At 42.0% G+C, this 20,511-nt stretch overlaps 2 protein-coding genes across 9 annotated transcripts in view; one reads left to right on the top strand and one right to left on the bottom strand.

Moving 5' to 3' along the window:
• Nucleotides 1-20,501, bottom strand: part of st6galnac5b (ST6 (alpha-N-acetyl-neuraminyl-2,3-beta-galactosyl-1,3)-N-acetylgalactosaminide alpha-2,6-sialyltransferase 5b) — a 24,144-nt gene extending 3,643 nt beyond the window's left edge. For 2 of the 6 annotated variants that reach the window (XR_013655513.1, XM_078945733.1), the window contains exons 1-5: nt 20,043-20,210; nt 15,917-16,102; nt 7,120-7,523; nt 5,960-6,067; nt 4,571-4,813 (exon numbers count right to left, since the gene is read on the bottom strand). Coding sequence is in view for 5 of the 6 variants with exons in the window: in XM_078945733.1 (XP_078801859.1) it covers nt 4,571-4,813; nt 5,960-6,067; nt 7,120-7,523; nt 15,917-16,102; nt 20,043-20,210 (1,109 nt within the window). In the remaining variant the exon portion in view is untranslated. Of the gene's footprint in view, nt 1-4,117; nt 4,814-5,959; nt 6,068-7,119; nt 7,524-15,916; nt 16,103-16,418; nt 16,587-18,006; nt 18,183-20,042; nt 20,211-20,368 lie in introns of those variants that run through there. The other 4 variants (XM_011473826.3, XM_078945732.1, XM_011473827.4 and 1 more) reach the window with 4 other exon arrangements.
• Nucleotides 20,313-20,511, top strand: part of slc44a5b (solute carrier family 44 member 5b) — a 33,175-nt gene continuing 32,976 nt past the window's right edge. For 2 of the 3 annotated variants that reach the window (XM_011473830.4, XM_078945731.1), the window contains exon 1: nt 20,382-20,511. In XM_011473830.4, the coding sequence (XP_011472132.1) occupies nt 20,475-20,511 (37 nt within the window). In that variant the 5' untranslated portion in view covers nt 20,382-20,474. The other variant, XM_004067820.5, reaches the window with a different exon arrangement.

The following is a 20,511-nucleotide window of genomic DNA, read 5'->3' as shown; positions in this document are numbered from 1 at the left end:
CGAGTAAGAAACAAAATCTTCTGGTACATTTTCTGAGTAAAGATGTAAACATTGGAGAAACTTTGGGTTAACTTGGCCACAAAAAATAATCATGAGATCAATCCTCTTTTCATCATCACAAACTGGACATTGTCCAGACAATTTTCTTTGTCTTTCAGCTGCTCCCATAGGGGGCGCCACAATAAAACATCTGCCTCTATCTACCCATCTCCATCTGCTTCCCTGCATTGATCTCCAGAACATACCATGGTCTGATGGATTCATTCCTGATCCATCCTGGTCAAAGAGAACCTCAACATCTTCATCTCTGCCTCCTCCAGCTCTGCCTCCTGTCCCTAAACCAACAACATGGCTGCTCTTTTTTTACTCATTTACACACAGATCCTCTGTCTCTCATTTGTCTCCTTTCCAAAGCAAACCTGCACCCCTCTAGATGTTTCTCCACCCGCTCTCTACAGATTTCTCCACAGAGATTCCTGTCAAACCCCATCTGTCAGTCTGTCCATCACCTCATCAAACCAAAAGGAGCTCAAAGCTGATCCTAGGTGCAGTCCCACCTCCACCTTGACCTCTTCTGCCACACCTACAGAACATCTCAGTGCTGTCTTCCAGCATTTGAAATCATATCTGTGCAACAAACGGATGGAACCACATGGATGAGCAGCAAAACATATCAAGAAAGAAGACTTTGACTCAACATGCCAAAGACTGTGTATTCCCTTCAACTTAATCTATCTGGAAAAGCTGCACTTCCTGTGATGACATCAGAAATGGTTGATTGATTGTAAAACGGAAGTCTGTGCAGAAAATTATGAATTTGATCCTGAAGTAAGAGTTTTTATGGACTTATTTCACATAATTACACTGCAGCATTTCTGTCATTTTAAAGTTAAGAAAGGAGTTTGTATTTGCAGGAAGAGATACTGCAAGGACATAACACCACAAAGGGGCAGTGCAGCTCCAGGTTCTGACTCAGGCAGACTGATGGTGGCAATAACTGGAGATGAAATCATGCATAGATACATCTCAAAGGATCAAAAGATCCTGACAACTCAATTTTGTTAATTCAAAAAGTGAAACCTCTACTCTAGAATTATTATAAATAAGTTGAAATATTTTAAGACTATTTCTTGTCATTTTGATGAGTATGTGATCATAAACTCTAGTTTTCAGAAAATAAGATCACAACAGATCAACCAAAAAAAGATGTTTTCAGCAGAAATGTTTTCAGTCTTCATTTCTTTGCTTTTTCTCCTTTTGCATGAATTAATGAATGCCCTGTGTCATGGAGAAAGTGTCCTGTTTTGTAGTTTTTGCTGAAAAATGAATTTCAAAATAAGAAACAATTTTTAAAATTATTTTGTTATTATTTACGTTTTTTCTTCCAGAAAAATGTGGACTTTGCCTGAAAATAAATAAGCCATGAAATTATTTAATAAAAAAGGTCTGTCTTTGTAAAAGATTTGGAGACACGTTTGAGAATGTTTCACCATAAAAGCCCAGTGTTAACCCTTTAGTTCAGGGGTCTCAAACTCAATTTACCTGAGGGCCACTGAAGGCAGGGTCTAGCTGAGGGAGGGCCGCAACTTCAACGCCCACCCACACGCAACTTGTGAGTGTCTGAGAGCCAATAAATGTGTATGGAACATATACTATACTATTAACTATACTCTATTAGTAACTGTTTTCTGTAGAAATTTTACTTATAAATTCTCATTCAATAAAATAAAATACGTAAACAAAAAAAAAATCAATAACTAAATAAATCAGTGATACATTTGTTTTTACTCAGTCTTCTATATCTGCTGTTTTCTAATTTAAATGCCCCTAACGCAGTTCAGTTCACACTGTTGAATTATAACTATTAAACCCAAAAGAAGACTTAAATTCTGTAACCTCCATCAATGGTTCTTCTGATCACGGCTTCTCTTGTCTTCTTCTCACTGATGGACACTTGGCATCTTCCTCTTACAGCTAAGACCCTCAGTGTGGATGAAGATGATTGTCTGTAAATCTGGACTGTCCATGGACTTTCTTCTTCTTCACAGAAGAAGAAAGCATGAAAAGGAATGTGTGACAAATTTAAGGTGGAGAAGTCAGAGAGGGTGTGCTCCCAATTTTGAGTCCGTGTTGAAGTTTACTTGTTAAAACACAAATCAGTAAAGGAAAAAAAAAAAAATTCAGAAACCATTTTTGGATTTTCTTTCTTATGACTTTTTGCACATTTAAACCCCGGTCACAAGTTATTGTAGAGCAGCCGGTCAAACACTCCTATATTTTTATACTGAATTCAAACTGTGGTTCATAAAATAACGGGCGCTGTTTTGATCAGAACAATCGTTACTCATACCTGAGATCAGAGAAAAGCTAAAAAAAAAAGGATAGAAATTCATATTGGCAACACCAAATATGTGCAGCCAAGATGCACAATAATAAGCGTGTTTGAGATCACCCATGTGGACGCAACGCTGCACAGATCACCTGGGGGGTATTCCAGAAAGCATGTTTAAACTATCCTGACTTTAATCCTGAACTCTGGCTGAAATCCGCCTGAACTTGCTTACTCTGGTTATGTCGGTTCCAAAAGACCGGATATGAGTTGGCGTAATTACGCTCGACTTGGTAACCCTGTGTTAATGCACGTGCACGGCGTGTACATAAAGTCATTCTCAATGGATCGCCGATTTCCGGAGTCACCATGGAAACACGTGGTGGAAAAAAAAAAGCGCTATACTTCAGTGAGACGGAGTCGGAGATTTAAATGACGGCGTATGAAGATTATACGTCCATCAAAAAAGTAACACGGCTGCATCAGCAAAAGAAATAGTTTCTGCTTTCCATTTTCCTTGTGACACCTATATATATAACTTATCCAATTTTGACAACTTAAATGAATTACTTCTATTGGTAACAAGTAATTGAGTTAAATTTATTCAACCTAATTTATTACATCTATAAAACTCAATAATTGTTTATACAACTCATATTTACATATTTATCTAACTAAATGTCATATTACTCCAATTCAATTAATATTTTTTCCATCTTAATGAATTATAATTCTTGAACTCTCATATGTCTAAGTTTGAGCCGGCAGATATGCTCATTTTTATAACAATAAAAAGAACGAAACAAAAACATTCAGAAATTTCCATCATTGTCACTACAATATCAGATAGTAGGGGTACTATATACGCATTTGGTCAAAAACCAACACTTAAACCAAAATCCGTCCAGACAGGCTAAGGGAATGGTATCCCACAATCCTTTGCGGTGCTGATCTAACAGCAGCACCAAAGTTACACCTACTTAATTGAATTCATTTGAATGAAAGTAAAAATAAATGTCTGAAAACTACGTGTTTTTTTTAAGCTGACTTAAAAAAAAGATTTATCTTAACTGAAACAAATAATTAAGTTAGGTCAAAGTAAAAAAGTTTATTTTTCCAACATCCATGTGGTCTTATCACCCTCTCATGGTGGAAAAGGTATTCTCAGCTTCTTCATCCACTAAATCATCTTCAAAGGGACACGCCATGCTGCTTCACCTCTCCAGACCAGGTTATGTTCGGAGCATGAGTTGCTATAGCAACTTCACATACCCTGAAACATACCTCTGTTTCTGGAACCGAAAGCTGAGGTTATCAACTTCCTTAGCCTCAAACTTACCATGGGAGCTAGCATAACCTGCTTTCTGGAATACCCCCCTGGTGTGTGACGTATGTTTTTGTTTTTGCTTCAACATCACCTGTCAATCATCACAAAAATATCACAAGAAAAGAGGCGGAGCAAGGGGCAAACCTGAGCGAACGCAGCTGGAAATTTAGTACTGCACTGACTGAAAGCTGCCCTGATGGCTACAAAACAATGCATTGTGGGACATGTGTCCTGATGGTTTTTGTAGATAAGTGATCAAGTAAAATAATTTTAAATACCAATTGATTAAAAAAGGGCTACATATATTACAAGACATTAAAATCAATATAAAAGATATAATAACAGATCGTATTGAGGGGGAGAGGAATATAAAAACTAAATTGAATGTTCTTCAGTCTGCAGCTTCGCCTTCGCCTTCGCATGAGGTCAAAACAGACTTTTGTTCTTTAGGATAAAAAAACTTATTTTAACTTTTGACACAGATTTATTTTGACGAAATGAGGAAAAACAGACTTAGGGCATATTTAATAATAAATGGGTCCAACATTTCTGATGAATTCTGCGTTCTTTGGTCAAAGCATGTCAGGTCAACATTACAAGAGTGTGACAATAAAGAAACTTAGTCCAGTTCTTACTGTTTTTAGCTTTTTCTTTGTGTCGGCTCAGATAAAAATTTTTAGAAAACCTCCTTTCTGCCATTCCAGCATCTAACTGAGTCTCTTTGACTTTCCAAGCTTCTAGCAGGTTTCATCCCCTCCCCTGCTTGATGATCTCATTCTGCCAAGTGGCGAAGCGTTCTGCTAACAGCTTGTTCTGTCCTTCTGCTGCCTAGTACATTCACGGTGGCCAAAGAGGAAATCTGCTCTCTGGAAACTGTCCACAGGTTTCCTGACGCACGCTGCGATGGTCTGTACCGTGGGTTTCCGGATCTGGCTGGGGGTGAAAAGTTCCCGCCCGTCATGGTGGCAGCAGGCTCCCAGTCCGGCTGGTAAAAGTGGATGTTAAGCGTCCTGGCCCAGTTTGAAAACACCATCTTCTCGGTGATGAAGCGGTGGTGGCTTCCGTGTCGACTTCTCTCGTGGGAGAGGTACATGGAGCACTCATCGGGCCCCCAGGGCTCATAGTAATGATACGGCACGGTGAGATGGGAGGAGGATCTTCACAGAAGAAGAAAGCATGAAAAGGAATGTGTGAGCCGGAGACGTGGGAGCAGCGTTGGGATAATTAGGAGGAGATGCAGGAGTGGAGAGGAGGAAGATGAAGCAAGTCACAGCGGGGAGATGAAAAAAAAGACACAAACACAGGAAAACAGAGAGATCAGTGGAATCTGGGCTAAGAGAGGAGGTAATTATGCAGCATCTCACTCCTCTGGTGCTCAGTCACATCCAGATCACCTTCATTCTGCCTCACACGTTCTCCATGTTCTAGTTCCCTAACAAGACAACAATCGGTGACATTTCAAGGGGTCCTAAATGTTGAACAGACCTGTTAAGCTTGTGGCTAAAATCTCTGAGACACATTTGATTCACTGAGAACTTCGGGGTTTTGTCAGCAATGGGAGAAGTAATGTTGTCAAAAATGAACATTACAATAGCACTTCCTAAATGAGAGTACATCCTGTTTGTGTCAGCATGCAGAGTCTTTAACGTTTAAAGTTGTGAATAAAAAAAAAAAGAAAGTTGTTTCTCACAGGGATGTGTTATGATCGCCCCCCAGAGTTTGTTTTTGGGTTTGTTCAATGCATGTTGGCTGTGGCTTCTCCTCAGATGGCACAGCTGCCTGCCCTTTTCTCATATAGCTTTTTGCTTTTACAGCATCTCTTTCGTTGCTGTCATCACGGGAGCGTCTTATCCTTTTTGTGATGTTCTGGCTTTTGTTATTAAACTTACTAATGATATTGGATTTACTCAAAAGAAAATTATTTTCTGCTTTTGGCTCTCCAAGGTGACGCAACAGGACGGGTGTGAAAAGAATACATCGAATCGAAAAATCAATAAAATTGTATCTGAGAACTGGACAGAGTGTAGCGTCATCCATAGAAAAGTACTGATTAGTCCAGTTTTGCCTCACAGACAGCCCATTTCCACCTGTAAGGCTTAAACTGGACAAACCCAACATGTGGAGTAAGATTTTCTGATTTAGTTTCATGATAAGCTGTCAGTTTGAACTTTTTCTGACTTTCATTTCCCCTCATGTACTCATAGGCTATAGAAGGGTCTGCCATTGATGACCAGATGTTTAAAATAGTTTGAATGGTTGACATGATTGGATAAATGGGTCACTATACTCGTTAAATGTTTTACCTGCAGAAATCAGGAGGTACCATGCCATATACGTTGATCATGTCACACAGCTCCAAAGCTATGGCCATGGTGAACCAGCCGGTGCTCAACCACGAGTTGGACGTCTTTCTGTGGTGAGAAAGAGTAATCAAAAGAGAAGACACTCCTTCAGAGCGACAGCTGCTCATCCTGCACTGTGACCGGTTGAAATGATTCGATAGAATGGACACAGTAAAGATTAAAACTAAATCTTAGGCTGTATTCAGACTGGACATATTTAGTTCACTTAAAGTGAACCGGAGTTCGTTTCCCCCAACAATCCGGAACAAATTTTCTGTCTGAATACACCCAAGCGGACCCTGATCCGGGACCAGAAACCACCCTCTGACCCATCCTTCGTGGGGGTGATCTCGTTTGTTTCCAATCAGACTGCGCTTTGGTTCACTCTTGGTTTCCTCAGTCTAAATAGGCTCCATGCTCCGAGCACAACAACTAGACCAAAACGGCCACCTTAGTCGAGTATTATGGGATGTAAACAATGTAGGAAACAACTTTTAAGGTGATATAAATTGCTTCTCACACTATTTTCCCGACAATCTAAATGTCATAAACACTTATCAGCATACGTTCTTAGCCTTCTTCTTGCCAGACCAAAGTACAAAGTGTTGTTGTACCTGACGATGATTCAGACGTTCAGAACTGGTCAGCCAAATATAAAGTTTGGATCAGTGAACTATCCTGACAAGCATTGAAAAGCTTCCATAATTTCTGCCTCTAGTAGGTTTTCCCCATCATTTACTGCAAAGGGTGAATTTAAGCTGAAAGTTGACAGAAAAAGAACAAAAACAGTCCAACTTTTGCATAAGATCTGCATGATTTTGTTTGGTCGTCCTGTAAAAAACCTTTTTCTGAGCATTTCCTGTGAAGTCCCTGCTGCTAGTCTTGAATGCTTTGGACGTGTTTCCTATAAAGACCGTCTTAGCTTTAAGATTTACTGATGAGGTCTTCAAATGAATCAAACATGCTCGAGTACACGATGTGTTCTGCTAATTTACATTTGACATTACAGTACTTGATAAGAAAAAAAATCACTAGATTTTTTTGTGGTTGTTCCTATTTTCAAACACCTATTTACTAAAATACCAAAGATCAAGCTAAGAAGGTTTAAATGTGTTCCTTACCGATCAATGCCGGTTTCCTCCTTAAACGACTCATCAAACTTCAGCATCTTGATCCTGGAAATAACGAAAAGCCTCAGTTTGGGCAGCAGTTGGCTCATCAGCCTGAGGGTGTTGTAGATCTGGCCCCGTCCGTCCCGCCTCATGCCGCTGCCTGGCCCCCAGAAGATCAGGACCTGGCTCCCATTCAGCAGCTGCTGCCTGCTCTGCAGCACCCTCTGCAGGCTGGAGTGGGCCACAACCCGCACGTCTGTGCGCTGCCCGACATCCTGCTGGAACCCTTTGATGGGAGCGTCGTTCATCCGGATGACGCAGTCAGACTGATCGATTTCTCCCCCCCTTCTGTGTCCGGTTAGCTGGCCCGAGCTGGTGACCAGGGAACAAGTTTTGCAGTGCATCCTCAGAGGCTGTGCAGGAAAAAAATATGAGCTTTTATCGGCTTATTTAAAGAATCATTATATGAAGCATAAATTAGTTCATCAAGCATTTCTCGTTAAAATCATGGATATATTCTGTATTCTGTATTCTGTCTTTCATAGACTGAAATATTTGAGGCCCTGGGGCCTCATTTATAAAACATTGCGTAGGATTTGCGTCAGAAGTGGCGTACGGATGAAACATAGGATGTGCGTATGCACAGAAATATTCGGAGTTATAAAACCGTGCGCACACACATCCTACGCATCTTTCTCTTAATAAATCACAACCAATTCTAAATGCTGCGCAGCTTTTGCGGCCTCATGACACGCCTATAGTTGCCCATAAATAGTCCATGAAACGCCCACAAATGAATATTCATTGATTGCGAAACCATGCCAAACACGGAGAGAAAATCAAAAAAACGTAACTTCACTCAATGTGAAGTAGAAGTTATCGTTGGCGAGGTGGAAAAGAGGAGAATAATGTTGTTTGGAGGGCACAGTGTGGCCTTACTAATGCCAAAAAGGCACGTGAGTGGCAGACGGCGGCAGACGCTGTAAATGCTGCAGCCTCACAACCTCGGACCGTGGCCGAAATAAAAAAGAAAAGGTCGGACATCAAAGTCAAGGCAAAAAAACGTCTAGCGCTGACCCCCCCACACACACACACACCCGTGTCTGCCACGGGTGTGTGTGGGGGGGGGGGGGGGGGGGACACCGGAGCTGACCCCTCCTGATGAGAGACTGGCGGCAATAATTGGGGAATCCCTTTTAAGTGGAGTGGTGACTGAGGCGCAGGGGGACAGCGACGCGCCAGATGCACCGGGTGACACACCCCCAAAAGCCCGCAGAGGAAGTGGGAACCGGCTCATAAGCCACTCGTCCTCGTTTGCCAACAAGTCTCCTTGCTGTCTAAAGATGCGTTCACTCCGAATTCTTCCATTTGCCACATCTTCTAAGTGCGCTAGATCAGCCATTGTGCGTCATTACGCATTGTGATGGGGCATTTTATTTCCCTCCATTTAATTACATCTGACAAGCTACAGATGTCGGTAATAATCGACGTGGAAATGGGAAATTGATCAGCGCAAATGTAATTTCTTGTTGCTTTCTGAATGGTCGAGACATACGCCATACATTGTTTCATCAAAAATAAAACAAACTAAAGGCATATGCATGAATACCATAATTCCGTAGCTTATGAAGAAATGTTTTACTATGAAAACAACTTTCCCTAGTGGACAATTAATGCATCTCTCTCTATCTATCTGTCTGTCTGATTGCACCTATATCTGGTCCGCCAGACGGACACATTGACGGGACTATCAGTTTTGTACATTATTTCGTTCTGTTAACTATATTATTTATGAGGATGAATTGCACAACATGCCAATATTGCAGAAAATATTTCACTTTTCTTTTTGCAAATATTTGTTAATTTGAATTTCTGTTGTAATTTTCGTTTGATGTTTTTGTTTGTTTCACTGCTGATCGGTCCAACGGGTGTTTGTTTAGCTGTTAATTGTAAGACTTGCTTTGTGAAGTCTTCATGTTATTTCTGAGAGGCAGTATTGTCATTTTCACTTTAACGTGTTTCTTCCATCTGCCGACGGCGTCGCCGTTTCTCATTTCACCCGTTTTTGTGCGTACGCCTGGGTCAGAGCTTGCGTGAAGGACCGCACATTTTCCCGTCAAGTTTGCTTTTTATAAATCTCAACTATTGCGTAGAGAGTGGCGTACGCCTTCTTTTGTGCGTACGCAACGTTTATAAATGAGGCCCCTGGACATGTCCTGGCTTTACCGTAGCTACTGCAGTAGCTGGGATAGGCTCCAGCAACCACAGGACCCGAAAAGGGATTCAATGGATTCCGAAAATGGAGAAATGGATGGATGAATAATAGACACATGGATAGATGGAATTATTTCATTGATGCAGTAATGAAAGGTGGTGAAAATCCTTTAAAGTCACCTTTAAAAGTCTCCTTTAAAGGTGACTTAAGATCCTGATCCATCCTGGTCCCTCCTAAAGAGAACCTCAACATCTCCATCTCTGCTACCTCCAGCTCTGCCTCCTGTTTCTACCGTGGCTGGTCTCACCCCCGTCTTCTTTCCTTTCATTCTTTGGTCACACATCGCACCTGAAAGCTTCCTCCACCCTTTCCAACCTGCTGCATCACCCTTTCCCCACACATTGCTGTCTGAACTGACTCCTTAGTTTTAAGATGACAAAACCTTTGACTTCCAGATGCAATGTCATAACTAGGATCAAGTTTTGTCTCGTTTTTCAAATGCTTTTTCAGCGGTGCACAGACTTTAACTGTCAGGGTTTTGGATACTGGATCACTTTCATGAAGGCAGACAGCTTTGGAGCTGCATCCACTGAGGGTCTGCACGCATTAGACAGAGCTCTATGATAACGAATCCAGCTCACTCTGAGGATAATGGATAATTCAAAGATGGTGGCAGTGTGGCTCTGCTGTTGCTGCAGACATTGTTTTGCCTGAACGGCTGATGCGAGGCACTTATGCTGTTGTGTTAAATCCAGTTTTCAGAGCTGCGGTAAGGAAATGGTGAAGAAACAAGTGAATGAATTATTTCCAGCCTGAGCAGGGAGGAACATCAATCTTCTGAACTTTGCACTCCATCGGGATCTGACGTGGAGGAGACGTGCCTCTTCATATACAGTTACCAGAGGGAGAGCTGCAACTCCACCCCTGATGACTGAATGACTGCTGTGCCGAGCATCATTTGTTTGCATGCATTTGCACAACAGGAGAATCTGCAGATTTTTTTCTTGCGTGAAAATGCTACCATTTCTATCTGCAAACGTTTTCTAAAAGTAAAAAGATCCTTCCACCCAGAGCCGGAGGGAGTCAACGCTTCTCTACAAAGAGGAACATTTATTTCCGTTTTCCAACACATTTCCCCAAAATAAACAATTTCCTGTCAGGAAGGGCTCTCTGCAAGAAAACTTCAGAGAAGTTGGAGCAAATGATTCACCTGACTGCACAAACACACACTTCCTGGCATTGCTGAAAAACGCACACGCTTTTGGTTATTTCATTTTCCACAACTGATATTTTAAATTTCTCCCTCTTCAGTACTGCCCCAGCAATTTCTCTGGAGCAAATCATTTCAGTTGTTGAACAAACAACAGCAGGTGGATGGTGGATGTCTGTGGTTAAAAGCCTCTGGGAAATACTAAAAGGGTCGGTCCTGGAGGACAAAGCAGCTTATTCAGATCCTGAACTGACAGCTTGATGTTTCTGCAAAATACTGACAAAAGTCAAAGACAGAAAAAGGATAATACTACCAAAAAGTCCTAGAGGTGTGACTCATGACTCGCCCACCCAGAGAACATAAATGTCAAATCTGCCGATGACGTAACAGTGGTAGGACTGGGGAACTCTGCCCTGGTCAAAAAGGCACAGCAGCGGCTACACTTCCCAAGGTGCTCAGGAGCAGCAACTCCACCCAAACCTGCTGGTGACCTTTTATGGTTCCATCATCGAGACCCTGACCTATGCCGTGCCAGTTTGGGACTCCAGCTGCACAGAGATGATCAACACCTCTTGAAAATACCAGCAACTGCAATGACCTCAATCTTCAACTCCTACTGAGTCTCAGCAGGACCAGAAAGATTCTGAAGGACAACATCTGGTTTCATCTGTTCAACCTGCCGCCTTCTGGCAGACGTTTCAGGTCTAAACTGCCGGAGGAATAGACTCAGGAACAGTTTCTTTACCAAAGCTGTCACAGCGTTGAACTCAAAATTAGCTCTAATATCAACTTTACTCTTCAACATTTTTATCTGTTTTTAATTGTATTAATTTGTGTTTTGATTTCCTGGTTTGATTTCATTTTGTCGCTAGCTTTCCTTGTCTTGGTTTTTGTGCTGGCTGGCTGTGGCTCTGTCGGAATTCCTGCCCTAACCCCTAACTACTAAAACTGTATAATGCGGGACTATGTACTGCCCTGAATTTTAAAAGCCATATGGACACCATGCTCACTACTTTTTAAAAAATGTAGTGACGTCATCAATTTCACAAAGTTAAAATCTTTTTGAGCGTTTTGCAATGATTATTTATGAATTCACTGTTTTCTCAAGATAAAAAAATGTTGATAGTTTATTAAAGCAATACGTTTCAATACATTTTTTGGGCAAAAAAATGTTCGGACGCAATGCATTGTGGTTCATATTCGCCGATCTAGTGAGCATCGATGTGCACTGGTTTTCCGCAGAGACCTCTGGAAATTTCCAGGGCACTCTGTTTTGGAATTATAGATTCGGACAGCACTACAAAATGGCAAAGGCCCTATATAGTGCACTATATAGGAGTTAAGGTGGGATTTCGGACATAGCCTGTGACTTTGCCCAGCCTCCTGGTGACCCTCTGGAGCAATCACAGCTGCCTGCACTTTACTAAACAGCCCTCTCTGCATTTGAGGAGCACACTCTGGAGGTCCTCCTGCTTGCCTAACTGTGACAATTTGTCTGTCTCATGTGTCCACAGTAAAGGGAACTGTTTTAAAATTTCAGTATGTGAAATAAAAGCATTCTATTTTATTACATGCGAATGGATTTCCCGCACAAAAAAACATGGATTTTGGAGTCATTTTTTTAAAATTGTCACTTGAACACAGCAACTGGCAGAGCCTGCTCATCATCATTAGAAACCTTCGTGGTTTCTAATGATATTAACATCAGAATAAGAAGTAAAATATAAAATTTATTGGACTTATTATACAAAATGCGTGAATGAAACATGAATGAATTCTTATTAAATGTGTCAGACATAAACTCTTAACTGCAGCAGCAGAGTGAAAAATCTTTTTTACCAACTTAATTTTAGTTCCTGTCATTTACCAATCCCACACTTGCTGCAGTCACCCCGGAAAAAACTTTCAAGAAGAAGTTCTCCATCACAAGATCACCAAGAGTAAAGCCCTTCAGATCTCCTCTAAACTTTCACAACACTTTAGTTTGTCTTGATTGTTCACCCTGATGCTTGGAAAGCCTCTACTTTATGCTTGCACCAACCTAGAGATACACAGGTGAAACATCTACTCTGAGGATTTTTCTGGAGAAGAACAGAAGGAGCTGCTTTGTGTCTTTGTAGATCCAGAGAAAGTCCATGATAGGGCTGCACGATAAGAGGAAAACTCGGGATATGCGATATTAGAGATTAATATTGCGATAACTGTATAATTTGCGGTATATAAACAAATAGCAAAATAACCAAAAACATCATTCCTATTTCATTGGAACAGTTTAAAAATTATACTCCAAATGACCCTCGTCGACATAGGAGACAAACATCTAACATAATAGGCCTCCATCCAATTGGTCAACAACGTGAAGGCGTCCATCCAATTGGTCAAATGCATAAAGGGATTTATTTGATTCGTTAAATGCTTCAAGCTGCCATAAGGTTGTATTAACACATTTAAGGTTTACGATTTATTACGATTTTCGCCGTCTTTTGCGATATGCATATTGCAGAGCTTGATATTGCGATAACGATAAATTTGCGGTATATTCTGCAGGCCTAGTCCATGACATGTTCTAGACTAGAGGGAGGAGCTGTGGTTTGGAGGAGGAAGTCTGGAGTTGTTCAGGACGTGGATGAGAGCTGGAAGACAGGACTGAGATGTTCTGTAGGTGTGACAGAAGAGGTCATGGTGGGACTACCAGGAAAGAGGAGGTTCATGGATGCAGAGAAGGAGGACATGAGTGTGGATGATGCAGCAGACGCCCCCTAAAGGGAGCAGTGAGACAAAAAAAACACAAACAACAACTCCTTTTTTTTAAGTGATACTATTGCAGTCTCTCATGCTGCTTATTATAATCTTCAGCAGGTAGAAGAGGCTTTGAACTCTCTGATAACCTGTTTTCTGAAGGACAATGGCCGTAAAAAGCTGTTGGATTGCTGGGATTACTCGCGATAAATCAGCTTTCAGCTGCACATCTCCATTCAGACACGCTTTGTGAATCGAGCGCAGAAAGGCCGGTGCGGATCGATTCTGCTGCCACTTATTCAAAGGTCAACATCTCTTTAACTTGAGTCACCATCACAGTGGTGAGGAAGATGAAGAGGGAATAATGAAACCGTGATGTGGATCCTGCAGATCTTATTCCCATTTGTTGTTAAACAAAATACAAACCGAAAGTTATTAAAGACCCACTCTGATGAAAATGTTGTTTTTTGTGTTTTTAACATATTCTGGTGTCATTTTTCGGATGATGGCGGACATATTTAAAGAAAAATGAAGCTTAAAACTGCATTTCTGAGTATTTTCCAATTCTGTTGTGAATCAGGAGCAGACGAAAAAATACAGTTTGAAAAAGATTGTATTTGTGATGCAGAAAAGACGCTGGGTGGGTCACAAACTCCCTGCTCCGAGCTCTCAGCAAGGAGGGAAGGGAAGAGGGTTTGCTTGCACCAATTACTAACAAACTCCTGCCGCTCTGCAGAAACAATGTTCTAGAAAACAACACAGGTCTTTTGATTTTGGGTAAAAATGGCATAATCACAATTAAAAGACCACCGGGAAGAATTTGAAATGATTGGAGAGGGACTTCAGGTCTCTGAAGTTTTTTCACCAAGATGTGCTCCATATTTTTGTTTTTTAAAGTCACATGAAAAAACTGCCAACAGGATTTGCCCACAAATCAGAGCAGCAGAGTCTAGCCGACTCACAGGATCAAACTCTTCTCATTTTCCAGCCTTTCTGAAGGCATAAAACTTTAACGCAGTTTCTGGGAATTTGCATTTCTGCAGTCTCTCAGTGATGAATCTATGCTTGAATCTGTCTGAGAGCCAGGCTTTCTTTTGAGATGACACAGTTAGAACTTGTTCAGATGGATGACTCCTGACATTTGTCTGAGGGGGCAGCAGCTCTGCACAACACTCCCCCCATGGAACAACAGAGGGAATGGCGGCTGCCTTTGTCTATAATAAATGAGCTTTTGGTGTACGTCAGCTTTAAAATGATCAGACTGAGCAGATGAATGCAGCAAAACAAATATATCTCCAACCAAACATGAGTGCAACGCTCTGGTTATTAGTGAAAGATAACATTCCTCTTATCCTAAAGATATATCTCTAGCTTTGCAGGGTGGGAAATTTGTCCCATCTCTCTACAATCACGGCTGCTGCTCAGAAAGGTTTTTTGTATTTCAATGTTATCTAAACAAATTAAAAACTACTAATGAGGAAATCTTAAGCAAGAACGTCTATTTGGTGCTTTCACAAGGAGGGATTAACCGACCAAAGCAGAAGCTCCAGATGTTCCAAAGGGCATGAAGGTTGGCTCCAGCAACCCCCTGACCTTAAAAGAGATTTAGTGTGCTTAGAAGATTTATGGATGAATGGATAGAGAGAAAAAGATGGTTCTGCTTTGAAAAAAAAAGAAGCATCCATATATATTTGATTTAGTCTGAAATATCATTTTTTAGATGTACACAATGTAATGATTGACATAAACCCTACTTATAGATATAAAGATATATTTATTCTATAATAAAACATATCTGAGCTGCTTGTAGCACTCTGGTTTTCCAGGTGACAAATCTCACAAATGAAATTGAAAGCATGAGTTTATTTTTTCGCAGTGCACTTCATTTGACAGGATGTGATAAATATATCATTTAAACTCTGTTGCAGATCAAGTTCTGTTTCAGCTCTGAACTGTGTGAATGCAAAAAGTTAAAAGTTAAGTTAAAAAGTGAACCAATAAGAGTTAGTGCCCCCAAAAAAACATCCCAACGTGTGAATCTGAATAACCGTGAATCAAACAAAAGGTCAGAGACGTCAAAAAGAGGGTGCATTAAGGGGGTGCAGAAACCTTTGGATTGTAAGAGAGCAAACGAGACTGGAGGTTTATTGTCTTCATGATTCTTTTTCTTCTTGTTTACAGCTAAACTGCTCCCAAATGGGCAGCATTTCCAGGAGAGTTTCACTGCCGTGGGAAATCTTTCTGTAGCACCACGTCTTTAAGTCTGAGACTCAACCATTTCTGCTGAGGGTCCATATACTTCATGTTTAAGCTCAAATACCAGCAGGATGTGAATGCAGAGTAAAGCTTCTCTACGTAACCCTTGTGCTATCCTAGGTACTTTAGCATTGGGAGTTGGGTCATCTAGACCCACTAGACAGTGCTCTGAACCTTTTTTCTTCAATGATTTGTGATCTTCACTGGTGTCCATGGATTACATGAAATCTTTCCACCTTTATCCACCTTTGTCATGGTAGGGAGAACACCTCAATGCAAGGGTGGGGTCATCTAAGATAGCACAAGGGTTAAAGGTACATTTCTGGCAGTGACTTCCTCTGTCTGAATGCATGGATGTTCTCCTCTATGAGATGTTCTTGGTTTACCTTGCGATCCATGACGCTGGTGTACCCCATCAGAGCTGCCCTACTTGTGGCTGAAACGGGGGGGTTCCAGCGTGGAGAGGACAGCGGTGATCGTGGAGGTGACCCATCTTTGGAGATGCTGCTGCTGTACATCACTATGAAGCTTGTAACCATGGTAACCACCAGGATGCCACCGACCCCTTGGCACTGGAGAGACATGAGAAGAAGGTCACAGCATTTAGTGGAGCAGGGTTGGAGAAGTCCTAAGAGCCTTTTACTGTGAAAATCTAAAAAAAATTCTAAATCTCCAGTATGAAAACTGAAATTGTCAAAACTGAGGCGGCGCAGAAACGCCCCCCCCCCCCCCCCCCCCCACACACACACACACAGCTGCGGGTCATGTTTACAGCCCAAAGCGTAAGAGTTTTACTGGCTTGTTGCGTAAAAACAAACCGGCGCAGCGCCGCCGCAAACTGCTCTGCACTGACGCGCGTGACGCTCCAGCATTTCATTTCCTAATTACCACTCTAATCTTCATCTTCATTCCCTTTCGATTCCACGCGCGCAGTGAGTCTTCATCCTGTCGGGAACAAGCTCCGGGACTCCACAACGTGCTGGACCTGAACGAGCCTCATCCTTGCCGGGACCGGCGCGCGTTCTGCTCATCTGCTCCCCCCTCACCTCCCCATGGTCCTAAACAACCTGCTGCCGGATCTCGTCCTGGCCTAAAGACCTGAGGCCACAGCCCCGTTCCAGCAGAGCTTTCACCGACAAGATCCTCATCATCTTTTCTGTTTGGAGGATGAATTTAAACAGAAACCATCCCTTCATTACCGAAGAGGTCCGTTTGTGTCTGATCCTCCAACATCCCCCAGCTCTCAAACAAAGCTAGAACCAGCAGAGCAGATTTTCACGAGCAGAGAGCATCATAGATGCAGAGATGCTTCCCTTCAGTCTAATCTTCTAAAACGTTTTGAGGTTCGTGAGAGCGACATATTTAAATATATGCTCAAATAAAATAAAAACTTTTGAACAGCGCAAAGAGACTTGTCTGCTTTACTCCTGTTGGCCTCCATCCATATTTTTGCTATAAATAAAATATTTTCAGAGTAAAAGGATTCCTGTGCTTCCCCAAATAGCCTGATGGGACAAAAGCATTTTAGAAACAGAGCCCACTGAGAAACTGCATGCTGAGCTCTTGCTTCTGTGTGATCTATTTTTATTAAGGTCTAAGCAGATCTGGCTCCAGAGGAGTGTAGCTGGGGGGCTATTGCTCTATTCTTAGTGGGGGGTGGGGGTGCACACGTCGTTATTTTTTGATATATTAAAGACGCATTTATCAAAACTCTCACAATACAAACTCAATCCATGCTCAAACCCAATGTGTAAATAAAACCATAAAAAGGAGAATTCACTGAGTCTAAATCAGATTGTGATGATCTGTCTCCATGGAAACAGTCTGCAGCATCACTTTTTACTGAATGTTCTCACCAGGGTCCATTTTGGTTTCAGAAACTACAAAAAGTGTTTCTTTCCAGAGAAAATACTGCGCTGGATCATTTTTAGGTTAATCAACTCCAAGGTCAGACAGGGTTTGCTGTGCAGTGGCAGACACTCTGAAACAGCGAGATGGAGAGGCAGAGCTGATGCTCGTCGCTGCAGCGCTCGGCTGCACTTGCTTCGCTGATGCTGAAGTATTTTGAATTGTTTCATTACTGTTTCTTCCTTCTGTGCTCACTTTTTTTAGCCAAGTTCTAATGTAAATTTTTAGAAATTTTAGAGAATGGCAATAGTGCGTAACTGAAACAATACGATAGACCAGGGCTGCTCATTCCTGGTCCTCGAGATCTACCACCCTAACTGTTTTCCTGCCCTTGAAGCCCTGCAAGCTAATTGACTCAATCAGATGTCTCCAGGTTCTAATTGAATGAATACACCTGGTCCAGGTAATCAGCAGCAAGCAGTGCTGCAACCAAGCAAAGACTTTTCATTGGAAGGAGCCACTTGAACACGAGTTTCTGAGCCCAGTGTGCACATACCATTAGAGAAATGTTCTCTGACATTTGCCAGACCCCTCAGAAGGATAAGGGTGAGGGGAAAACCAGACTAACCTTTCCTGCAGAACATTCCAGCTCACAACAATCTAGAACCATTCTAAAGTAGCAGTCCATGTCCAGCACTCCACTAAGATGTCATTGGGAAAAAGTCCTTCAGGCAGCAGTTAAACACCCTCTGGAGCAGTGACCACCAGACAGCAGAGACGGATGTTGTTTACTAGAACTTGAAAGTCCTGCAGGATGGATGGGAATTTAAAGCAGGGATGGGCAACTCCAGGCCTCGAGGGCCAGTGTGTCAGCATGATTTCCAAACATCCAAACTCATATCTGATTACCTGATTCAGATGTGTTCAGCCAATTAGAACATGCCAGAGCATGGAATCTTGGAAATCATGCAGGAATGAGGCCTGGAGTTACCTGTCCCTGAAGGGTTTAATGAAATTTTTAAAGATGCATTAATCCTTCAAAAGGGCAGACTTTCTCGAGGCTTTGAAAACACTTTGTTTTATTTTTGTGTTAAATTCCATATATGTTTTTAATCTACAAACATTGATCTAAAAATAACAGAAATGCCTGTTTCTTAGCCTTAGACCAGATCTTAGACACCAGAGTTTTGCCTTTGAAAAGCATCACAACTGCAGGCAGTGAGTGTACCGTACATAAAGACGCAACATCAACATAAGAGAAAGTCATTGAGCCGAGTCCAGGATGAATATTTCATTCCTGCTGCATTTTTTAAAGGAAGACATCAAATCCTCACATCCCAGCCAGCGTTGAGAAGAACTTGTCAAGCACAAAGAAACAATCGTTTCTTGAACCGTTTCAACCAAAAGGAGGGAAAATATCCAACAGATTGATTTGTTTTTTTTTTTTTTAGAGCAGCTCTGAAGCAGAGGCTCATTTGTCAGTTTTACAGTTCGGTTTGAGGTCTGTGTCCAGATAACAGTCACATCCCAGCAGGAGGGATTTCAGTTTGAACCTCAGATTTTCTGTGAGGATTTTTAGAGTTTATCCTCGTGTGCCTTAAGGGTGTTCAGCTCAAACGTATCCAGGTGAGACGTGGTGGGTCTGGTAGCATCAGAGCATTATTTTCTAAAGGGCAGTTTGTATGTGAGGCGGGAGCAGAAACTCAGAAACTGTGAAATCAGAGGATTGAGCTGTTTTGGAGAAATGTTGCATCTCAGAGCGTCTATCTGCAGCAGAGAGCGTGCACAGAGGAGGACAAAGCAACCGTCTATGTGGAACCAAACCTTTTTTTTAAATTAACCATATCCTTCTCTCCATTGTGGCGCCAGACGGCTGTCTGCAGGCGGAGCCATATAAGATGCAAAAATGAGATCATCTGTTTTGTCCGCACCTGTTCCAAAAGCAGTTCGTTCTGCAGGATTCAGACATGAGGTGGTGTTTTTCAAGAGGGTCGGTTAGCCGAAAAGTGAAGACACCTGTCAGAACTACCTGTGCTCATGTTCCCGTGCAGTTTCACTGTGAGGGCTTTTCGTTTGTGCATTTATTTTAAAATCTAGCAGGAAAACAAAAGAAGTCTGCGGAAAGTTTTACACCATGGAAAACATTTGAATTTGTTCTGAAGCAGCTAAAAATCTAGTTGAGATCATATTAAAGATTTGTTTTCACATTATAATAATACAGTGATACATGTTCAGTGTCCTCTCACAAAAATGGAAATCAAAGCCTCTTTCAAAACTGAACTGAGATTAAAATGTAAAGCATTTGCTCCTCAGAGCTGTGGTGTTTTTTTCAACGATGTGATGTGACGTGTTTTTGGACCCAAACCTCCATCCATTGAATTTGGGGTATAAAACACTGCAGTAGCAGACCCCGTCAAAATAAGTCAAAAGTTCTGACCCCATTGGCAGATTTTCCTTAAATACACAAAAAAAGAGAAGTTCCTTGCTGTGTTGATCAGATTTGCATATGTAGATTATTATGTCATTGGCAAACATTTGTGTAGATAATTCATATGAATAAAATAATGCACGTGCTTTGATAAAAAAGCTTCATAAAATAAGGAGGAATAATGATATGATGCAGCGTTCAATAAAAGAGTCAGGAACAAAGGAACAAAGACACACCTGCAGTACCTCCACTCGGCCAGCTGGGGTCACTATTTCTCCATAAGGAAACAGTTTTAAACAAAGTGGTTCATACGAGCGGTTGATCTGAATAGGATTCACTGCTAGGATGACCCGAGCATGGGTGCTCCTGTGGAGTGACGGTAAAGTCTCTCCACGCGCTCTCATCTCCTAAACAAAAGGATGCGCGCGCCCGCCGGAGGAGAAGCGGCGGCGGGCCCTTTAAGGGGGTCAGATTGACGCTGCGCTGTAAACAAAACCGACGCTGAGTTGCGTGGCCGCAGCATCAGCAGCGGTGCGGAGCCGAGTAGCTCTCCGTTTCTCACCCGACGGGACCCGGACAGAGGCGTGAAGACCCCGCGCGGCTCCTCCGCTCTCCTATGCGGACCCCAACACCGGCACGCGCGCGCTTCGATTGTTCCTCCAAGTGCCATGACGCGCGGAACGCAGGTCTCCTCGTCGAACTACG

Source organism: Oryzias latipes, chromosome 4, assembly GCF_053564925.1.
Source record: "Oryzias latipes strain Hd-rR chromosome 4, Olatipes_Hd-rR_3.1".
Lineage (NCBI taxonomy): Eukaryota > Metazoa > Chordata > Actinopteri > Beloniformes > Adrianichthyidae > Oryzias > Oryzias latipes.
The sequence above is the reverse complement of the archived record's forward strand: the minus strand, read 5'-3'. Positions and strand labels throughout refer to the sequence as shown.